Here is a 10434-nt window from a genome sequence, read left to right as displayed (position 1 = left end):
AATTCTGGTGCTGGTTTGAATGTATATRAATGCAAGCAAACCGGAGACCACTCCAAAAGCAGGAAGCAGACTATATCACAGGGCATTCCAGCTAAATACAACCAAAACWATTGCGTCTAGCCTTAGAGGGAGAAATGGCTCATSGTCTTTTACCAAAGACGACTGCTAAAGTTTTGTTTTCATAACGCRAGGAGGGAAGTTGCCTTCATGYCTTCTTCAGAGGTTTTCATGCCGTTCCCTTCAGCAGTTCTCGATGCAGCGCCACCACAGGCGAGGAGGTGAACAGGTTTTTCAAAGGGTTTCCTTCATTTGACGCAGTGCAGCATGAAAGCGAGCAGCACCAGCTGAAAATGTAACAAATATTGCAACTTCGGTCCCCGTTTGAACCAAATCTACCAGACTATCAGACGTGACAACATTCATCAAACAAGAATCCGGAAACCTCATACTGACTATATACTTAGACATGAAACAAATCTCACCAGTCGGGCCACATTAAGGACAGAATGTGTCAGACAGAGAGGCAGGATTCATCTCTCCAGGTCCCTCGCTGAACTTCAATGAGCTCCTGTTTTTGCTTTGTTTTCTGGACACTGCACACCTGGAGTGATAGGAACACTTGAATTGGTTCATTTGGATGAATGCTTCTCGGTATTACATTGTATTTTTATGCATATTTTATTGCTTCTGGACTTTTATTTTCTGTTGGATGGCAACTAATTATTTTGGAGTGAATGAAAGAGTACTTGAGGGCCTTTCCGATGAGAACAAGAGCCACATCCAATCTTTGTTRAAAGGCCGTGTGAGCACAATTAACAGAAGAACGTGGATCGCTGAAAGGATTTGTTTTATGCTGGTATTGATCGCTTTGTCTCGTATAACAAATTGTAATGCACGAAATGCATTTCTACAACTCAAAATGAAAATACTTATTTTCTCAGGGCACATTTTTATTCTGTTTTGATGAGTTCACCAATAAAACTGTTCTGTTTGTTTTCTTTTGGATGACCTGCTAATGGCTTTACCGATACATCCCAGCTCATTTTACCATAAAATCCCGCTTTATTTATTTATGTACAGTAATCTAAGCGCAACACGTCAAAGTAACACTTGTGAACACGTAGAGGCTGTGCTCTGACTGCAGCATCAGGGAGGAGAATAATTAAACGAGCCATGCCTGAATCTTAACACTCTCCCTCACAGATAGAGCTGATAGCTGATCAATACCTGCCAGACTCAATCAGTCAATAACGTCCTGCAGCCTAACCCGGCTCGGCTCTCCGTCACCGCGTTCAGACCGAGCTGCAGCCACCCCCCACGGGGGGCTGATACGTCCTCCAGCGTACGTCTCTGTCATTTGTCTTTAGATTTGCCTTCATCTGAAAGCCACGCTCCMCCTCCGCTCCCCCCACTGTCAGTGATTTATGCTCGTCCCCGCGGGACACTACGGGTCCATGCTCCTTGGCACAAACTCATTTAAGTCTCTCTCTCTCTGTTTTTCTCACCGAGGGCTGACACAGGTATCCGTGTTGCTGAAACACGCTCCATCTAATGAGCGGGTGGAGGTTGCTCAACAAATGACTCCSCCTGTTCAGCTGTCTTTTGTGAAACAGTGAGGTTGTTTTTCTTTGACTTTTTGCTGTGTCATGTTTTAAGCCAAATTTGACAGAACACTGAATGATAAATATGCAGCACTGCTCTGTCTCCCTGCTCTCTGCTCTTGGTTTGTTCCTTTAATTTTTCATTTTCTCATTTTGCCCTCAATGTCTCCCTCTACAGGCAATTTAGGGGGGGCAGTGGAGTGTGAAGGAAACAATTTGTTCTCATATTCAGCCGCGGTCATTGACACACGCAAGCTTGCATGCGGACCTTTTTGAAATTTCAGCTGTTTTTAAAGGAGCCGGATGAAAGCTGTTCACCTGCAGAGCTGATGAACTGATACCAGAGGTTTTTAGATGGTCCAGTCTCTGATTCAAGTCGTTGGAGGATCATTAGTGAAAATCCTTCATGTAATTACTGACAGTTCTTATTAATTTAGTGGATTAATTGATTCAGTTGTCAAAACAAACTTGTTTCATTACTTATTCTACCAAAATTAAACTGTGTTTTGCCTCCTAAAGATTCATTCATACCTTCATCACGACATGCCTGTGCATAATTTATGGCTGATAACACGTACTGGTGTCTATTGTGTAACTTTTTGTAAAAAGCGTGCATGCACCTCTAATTTTTTCACAATTTGTCGCATYATGGTCACAAACCACCAAGTATTTTTGCTTTGAAGAGACAGACAAGCACAGAGTAGTTCTTAATTAAAGAAACCMGACCCYGGATAAGCGGAAGAAAATGGATGGATGGACAATACACTGTTAAAAATGTCTCTCAACTAAAAATCTAAAAGAAAAAGTACATTTGTATTCAAACATTCTGCTTCGACTTAAAGCCGTTTTTGTGGTGAGCATGACTCAGTTGTCATGTCAAGAAATTAGATGAAGAATTGAACAGTAATCCATAGTAATGTGTGGATATTGATCGAACAAGTGGACTGTTTACTAATTAAGTGAACGATAGGTGGTACATATCACTAGAATTTATTTAGAGTTATTAGACTGAAAGAGAGCAACTTMATTTGGGTGGAGCTTTGTATGTATCATTTTCTCTCCCTCTCACAGCTTTAATTTGTGTTTCTAGCTTGCCTTCCCAAACAACTCAGTGTTTTGCCACTTTTCAGACACATTTTGATTCAGGTGCTTGATTGTCATTTTTTTATATTGGTTATTTTAAATCTATATTTTATTGTTTTGACCGTACACTGTTGTGTTCTATCCACTAGTGACACTATTCCTTTGTTTTTCTTRATTTCTAACTCGTTTAAAAGAATGTTATTTAATTTCTTTGTTGTGTTAAATTTAAAGCAATGCTTTTATTTGTTTAAGGTACAATGAATGTCATTCTTCCAGCTCATATTTCGGAAATTTGAAACTTGAAATGTTAAAATAATCATATAAAATAGTGATATAGATTAGACTTCAGTCATTTTTTCTGTAGTCTATTAATAATTAAGAGGACATTCTAAGAATTTTTTTTGATTTTTGAGAAAAACTTTGCAAAAATCTTTGCAAGCTTATGCACACAGATCCATGGCAAACCATTATTGATTATCTGCTTAAAAAAATCAATAAGACACAGGGGCGGCTCTACTGGGGTGGCATAGGGTGGCAGTTGCCAACCCAAACAAGAGCCTTGCCACCCCTGTTGCCACCCCAGCTAGCAACTATGAATTCAATAAATAGTTATGGCAAATCGGACATTAAGTGCATGAAACTCTTTTTTCCGACAACATTGAATGCAACACTATGTAACCTGACACCTACTGCTAAGTAGAGGCAGTGGTGGAGAAAGTACTCAAAAAATGTACTTAAGTAAAAGTACAAATACACAGTCAAAAATGTACTCAAGTAAAAGTCAAAGTACCACATTAACATTGTACTTAAGTAAAAGTAAAAAAGTACTGGCTTGTAAAAATACTTAAGTATTAAAAGTAAAGGTACTTGCTGAATGATTCACCTAATCGCTAATATCATTAAGTGTGCCGATCATATTTAATTTTAATACATCAGAAATGTGCCATTTTAATTAACACTACCATAGATTAAACATGTTCTTATTGTGTTTATTCTCTGTAACAGTTTAGACTTAGATATGTGATTCTATGAATCATAATTTCAGGGATGGAAACATCTTGTCTCCTGTCCAAACATAGCATGAACTTCATTAATGACATTTATTTAGAAAGAAATCCAAATGAAAAGGGATGTAAAGGTGTGTGGGGGGAGGACATGCAACCAAGGAGCCAGTAGCAGAGTTATAGTTAAGACCACCGAACGCGAGACCAAGACCAGCACCCTGCGCTACATGACACAATAAAATTAAGTTTACCTATCAAAATTGGTTTTCAGATTGATCTGAAAGATCCACATTCCCATAAAAACACCTAGATATTAAATACTTAGAGCTGAAATAWATTTAACCAGTATCAATTAAAACTCATTTCATTCTGTTTTGCTTTCATCGCTGTGCTACAATCCGCAGATGTCTCCTGCTATCCCTAGAAAAATAACGCCCTGAGCGGTTGCCCCTATTGCCCATGTCAAAAACCACAACAGAAACATCGCAATTAACGGTAAATAATGTTCAACTATGAACACTGTCCAATGGCGCAACAAGTAACCAAGCAGAAGGAGCACCGTGACTGATAACCCCCGCTCAGTAATAAAATGCTCTGACCCAAAGCGCGGATGAGGAGGAGAGGAGGGGAAGGGGTGCGGCAAAACAGCTGACATTGATTCAACATTGATGAGATGTTGATCAGACCTCTGCATTTCAGTCATTAGATTTCAACGACAAAACCAACATTGATTCAATGACATAGTTTCAACGTTAGTTACTTGGCTAGAGGTGGATGGTTGTTTGACGGTTGATCCHCCGTCATTTGTCGACTTCAACCAAAAATCAACCATTAATCAGACCTCGGCATTTCAGTCATCAGATTTCAASCACAAAACAACATTSATTCAATGACACAGTTTCAACGGTTTGATTGGATGGTTGTTTGATGGTTGATCCACCGTCATTTGTCGACTTCAACCAAAAATCAACGATTCTAACTATTTTTCAACGTTGATTTAACATCGTGTGCTATCTGGGTACTACAATCACGCAAAGAATCAGAACAACAGACGCAATGTTTAGCAGTTAATTCAACAAAAGATAATGGTAATAAGGGCTTCAGATTTCACAGGTGAGGAAAACGTTTTAATTCAAAGAAAACATTGAACACGTGAGCAGTGGGTCAGTTATGCTAGCCTAACTGTTAGCCTGCTATTGACTTTGATAACCTCAGCATGTGCTGCGCAGTTTGGTGTGTTWKGGTTCCKTTGGCACTAAAACAGGTCAACCCGCCCACCACGTCATCAGTAGAGCAGCTGTTTATCCATTTAAATTTTGTTACTTTATTCTTAAATTTCTATTTTTGTATTATTTACAGAGTTTATTTGTAGGTTGATAATAGTTGATTTTATTYTTTTGTTTTATTATTTTTCTTATTTATTTTCTAAATTTAGACAGGAAGTAATGTGGGTMWGTCCACATAGATAAGTGCAGGGGCCTGGAGAAGGACCAGCTGGCATTTGGGTTTGAGGCCGATGRTTTTTAAGAGMGGTAGCATGAGAACAAATGAAAGTTTGATBTCTGTAATTGTTTGGTGAAAGAGGAAAATAAATCACTAAGATCAATCAATAAGTTTGGACATTGAACCTTGTTTTGCCTGTGTCTAGAATCATGACCCCAGTGCCTTAGTMGTGGCTTGGTGGAACTTTTATTGGWTGTTTGGCTTGGCAAACAGTCAGAAGTGGTTCTGTTTGGTTCTTCACCTGTTTATCAGCTTTATTGTAGCTTTATTGTGGCTCACTGCAGCCGCTGCAATTCCTAAAAACAAGTGACAAAAACTGAGCTAATCTTTCTCAAAACGTGGTGATATTGTATCTTGACAGAACTAACAGAAACTAAACTGTTTATAGATTTATATCATGGAGAATTTATCAAACATCAGTTTTCTAATCTTTATTTTAAGTCGTATTTAATAGATATATCTAATAACAAATGATGSCGCTACTAATATTTTCGTGACAGATTTCTCTKTGTCCTGTATTGGGGTAAAATGGTTTTCTGGACACAATGAATCACATAGCAACCAATAGGCGCTGTCCAGTCCAGTAATGCATATCAATTAGCAGGAGTATGAAAGACGTAAAAATAATTAATCATACTACATTAAGAAATTGTATCAAGCCTCGGTGCTACATGAAGTTCATTTTGAAACATCCATCCATTTTCTTACACCCTTGTCCCTCAGAGGGTCGGGAGGGTTGCTGGTGCCCATCTCCAGCCAATGTTCCGGGCGAGAGGCGGTGTCACCATGGACAGGTCGCCAGTCTGTTGCAGGGCAACACAGAGACACACAGGACAAACAACCATGCACACACACACTCACACCTAGGACAATTTAGACAGGCCAATTAACCTGACAGTCATGTTTTTGGACTGTGGGAGGAAACCGGAGTACCCGGAGAAAACCCACGCATGCACAGGGAGAACATGCAAACTCCATGCAGAAAGACAGGGGCCGGGAATCGAACCCAGAACCTTCTTGCTGCAAGGCAACAGTTCTACCCACAACAGCCCCCATTTTGAAACAACGCAAGTTAAAAGCAATATTTTGTATGTGGGTGTGTGTGTATATATATATATAAAGGCTTGGTGGAAATCCTTATGCGTCAATGACCCATAAACATTGAGCCGAGTGTTGTTGTGCCGTCTTCCACTGAAACAGTGAAGGGAAAAGGGCTAACAAACGGCTAATTCAACTCATTTTACAAGTTTTACAATAATATGTTTGGAGTTTCTTAAACTCTTTTAGGGCAATATACAGTGACCAACTGACCTGACCGACCTGTCTTGGGAGATGTGGGGGGAACCAGAACACCCGGAGAAAACCCACGCCAACACGGGGAGAACATGCAAACTCCACACAGACGTGCTGCCCACGTTTTTTCCAATTGGGTTGGGAAGGGATCTATTTTCTAGTTTGTCAATGGGGGAAAGCGRGGGGGACTTGAAGTTTTAAATTTCCTCTTGACGGAGGGTCGCAGGGCGCCCCATACACACAGGCAACAACCTCCATCTTTTCTCCTCTAGTCAAAATCAAGAACATTAGATCTGAGTTTGATTATCGTCACTTTTTTTGGCTTGAACCCCAGAGTGCTGCGTATTTTTTTCCAAATTGAAAATGTTTCTTTTTTTCTTTTTACCATCTGTAGCTTTATTATCCGAATCCTCCAGGACGGTTTCTCCTGCTGTCTCGGCCTCTTCGGGTTCCAGATCCGTTGAACAACCAGGCAAAGATTCTGCTAAGAATTCCTTCTCAGAAGAAACGTCTCGTCTTGAATCTTTAACCTGGTTCTGTGAATCTTCCTCCTCTTTTAAAACGGTGTTGTTGTTTTTATCTTCTCTGTCTTGAAGCAGTAGATCCTCTTTTGCTTTTTTCAACTTCTCTTTTACGCAACTCATCTCCTGCTGGTATTTTTCTGCTTGTTGTTTTAGTGCAGTGACATCAGTTTCATATCGGTTGTTTTGCTCCAGGTACAAACCTTTAAATTTCTCTAACTCAGCCTGGATAAGCCTTTCTTTCTCTTCTCTTTCTAAAAGATCCGTTTCCCTCTGCTTTATAATCTGCTTGTACATTTCAGCCTGCTGCTGCAATTCCATAACATCATTTTCATACTTGATCTTTAGCTCCTCGTATGAAAAGTGGACTTGATCGAGTTCATTAAGAATGTACTTTTCCCTTTTGGTCAGAATTGCGATCTCTCCTGTCGTCTTCTGTAAGAGCTCCTCCTTTTCAGCTCTGAGGTCGTTGATGACCTTCTGATTCTCCTTAACCGTCTCTAAGTTGGCGTCTTTCTCCTGGCTAACCTCCTGCTTATATCTTTCTACTTCTCGATTCAGTTCAGAAACATCACTTTCGTACTTGCCAATAAATTCATGGTATGAATGTTTCATATCATAAAATTCTTTCTGCAAACGTTTCTTATCTCCTTGCAGTAATTTGATTTCTTTGGTTTGGTTTGCCTGGAGAATGGCATTTGTTGCTCTCAGGTTGTCAATCAGCGCCATGTCTTCCTCCGATTTCTGTAGATGGTCTTTTCTCTCTTCAATTATCCGTTCCTGTAACGCCATAATATCAATTTCATATCTACACTTTAGCTGCTGATTCCACTTTGCTTTTCTCCCTTTCTAACTCTTGCTTGGTCTCTTCCAGCTCTGCCTCCAGGTGGGCCAGTTTCTTGTCGTCCTCAGATCTTCCGGTGATCTCCATTTCCAGAAGGGAGCTCAGTTGTTGGATTTCCTCAAAGCAAGGCATCGTATGCTGAAAGAAAAAAGCTGTTCAGTTTACTGTATTTTATTGTGTACATCCGTCCCACACAATGCAAATAAGTAGAACAGACATATTTTCCCTCTTTCCCTCAAATACTTAAAGCTTGTCAAATCAACATATCAAACTACAAACATTTGATCTCTTACCATAATGTAAATATATTATGCATTATCAATAACTTTTTTATGTCTCAGCAACACTATTATAATGAATAACACCAGCTTATTTTTCATTGCCAGTATTACTGAATGAAATTGTGTTGTGCAAACATGATTCTATCATGTTACTGGAACATGTTACAGCTTTAAATCCTACTTAATTTTTTCAAGTTATCTATATACCTTTCTAATGTAAAACATTAAATAAAAAAGAAACAAATCTTTGACAAGAAAGACAAAGAGTGCAAGTGCTGCTGAACAATTATACTTTATTTAAAATGAACATTCCTAAATCACACCACTTTGTATTTAACATTTTTTACATTTAAGACACAGAACAGTTTTGGTCATAAAAATACGATTTTTATGACCAAACGTGTTTAAACATGTTATTTAAGATATGAAATGATATCAAGTTTTGATATATTAATATTTAAGATATAAAATGGATATTAAAATATAACAGTTAAGCTTTATAAAACATATTTAAGATAATGTAGAAAAGTATTTCAGATTTTAACAATGTTTTTGAACATGTAACATGACATTAAAGCTGCAGTATGTAATGTAATTTTTTTTTTTTTACATGTTTGTCAACACTATCACAATGTCATGTCAGTGGAAGACAGCGCTGGATTTTTTCCACAGATTATGTCTCTTGCTTTACTGTAATGACGAGGGAACGCTTATACAACTGTTTTTAAAGAACCTAATTTTTATGTATGCTGCTGACACTTTTCTAAATCATTTGAACTTTTATAGAGATATGTTACAGGTCAACCTTTAAGCTGATGTATGTTCCCCTGAGAAAAAGTGTTTTTTGGTTGTTGTTTTTTTACATTTGTTTAAACTATCACTATATTATTACATTGCAAACAATAAAACATTAGACAGATAATCAGTGAAAAAAACTGAGCCTTTTCTTATACAGACATAACGTACTGATAGTTCTAACAAATATGTACAAAGAAAGTTATAAAAGTTACGTACTGCAGCATTAATTTCATATTACTACATGTTCAAAGACAGTTTGTAGAAATCTGGGTAACACTTTATTTGACGGGGTGCACAAGACTGACATGACACTGTCATAAACATGACATAACATCTGTCATGAACATAAAAGTCTTTATGAATGTTGTTAAGAAGTGTCATCTGGTAAATAATGACACTTTTAATGCAAAGTTGCTCCAAAAGTTGCATTAAAAGTGCCAACTTTGCATTAAAGTGTCATTACAAAATAATGCAAAGTTGGGCCTTTTAAAGCAGCTATTAACGTGACTTTGCATTGAAAGTGTCATTATTTACCAAATGATACTTCATAACAGTCATAGACATTCATAAAGACTCCTTCCTGTTCATGACGGATGCTATGCCAAGTTTATGATAGATTTCTATCAACTTTATTGAACATGTACATGCTGCCAAATGTAACTTTTGTATCAATTCTTTTGTACATATGTTAAAATTATTATTATGTCAAGTCGGTATAAGAGCTTAATTTTTTTTTTAGATCATCAGTCTCATGTTTTACTGTTTACTATGCAATATCATAGTGACAGTTTAAACAAATGTGTAAAAAACCTATTGCTTATAAATATCACATACTGCAACTTAATAGTTGACCTTAAACATATTTCTGCAGTAAGTCATTAAAAAAAAAAATAAATTTGTGCCCTGCAATGAGGAATACAACAACAGAAAACACAAAAAGTGAACATTATTAAATAAAAAATTTTAAAATGTCAATTTACTCACTCATAGAGGCAGTTTTTAAGGAATAATGTCTAGTTGGACAGATTACCTCCATCCAGTTCCATTGTTATCTTCTGTAACACCTCAAAAGTGTAGCGAAGGTCAGCAGGGTCGGCGAGGTTCAGTCCATATATCAGTCCAACAAGTATTACAACAGCTGTTGGCACGCTATCCAAATTGGACACCACTCTGATGCCTTCAAGGACGATCCCGATGTCTTCATGTGATGAAGTCTTTCAGATAAAAAACACCGATGGTGGTGGTTCCAATAGCCAATGGTAGCTTCATCCACACCCTATGTGAAGTGATGCCAAGTTAATCTCTCTTTCTCTAGACCTAGCTATATATATATATATATATACACACACACACACACACACACACACACACACACACACATATACAGGCCCTAAACACCAGAGCAATAGAGGCTCAGATCTACAACACCAGAAAAGACGAAAGGTGTAGGTTGTGCAAGGAGGCCCCTGAGACAGTCCAGCACATAACAGCAGGGTGCAAGATGCT

General features: G+C 38.1%; 1 protein-coding gene across 2 annotated transcripts in view; it reads right to left on the bottom strand.

Moving 5' to 3' along the window:
- Window positions 1–229: 229 nt before the first annotated feature.
- The window catches only part of LOC103476017 (nucleoporin GLE1-like), an 11097-nt gene continuing 892 nt past the window's right edge, over window positions 230–10434 (bottom strand). Inside the window, exons 2-4 of one of the 2 annotated variants that reach the window (XM_017308715.1) lie at window positions 9913–10204; window positions 6870–7987; window positions 230–601 (exon numbers count right to left, since the gene is read on the bottom strand). In XM_017308715.1, the coding sequence (XP_017164204.1) occupies window positions 558–601; window positions 6870–7797 (972 nt within the window). In that variant the 5' untranslated portion in view covers window positions 7798–7987; window positions 9913–10204 and the 3' untranslated portion in view covers window positions 230–557. Of the gene's footprint in view, window positions 602–6390; window positions 7988–9912; window positions 10205–10434 lie in introns of those variants that run through there. The other variant, XM_017308714.1, reaches the window with a different exon arrangement.

This window comes from Poecilia reticulata, linkage group LG14 (assembly GCF_000633615.1).
Source record: "Poecilia reticulata strain Guanapo linkage group LG14, Guppy_female_1.0+MT, whole genome shotgun sequence".
NCBI classification, from domain to species: domain Eukaryota; kingdom Metazoa; phylum Chordata; class Actinopteri; order Cyprinodontiformes; family Poeciliidae; genus Poecilia; species Poecilia reticulata.
Note: the sequence above shows the minus strand (reverse complement) of the source record. Positions and strands in the feature narration are given on the sequence as shown.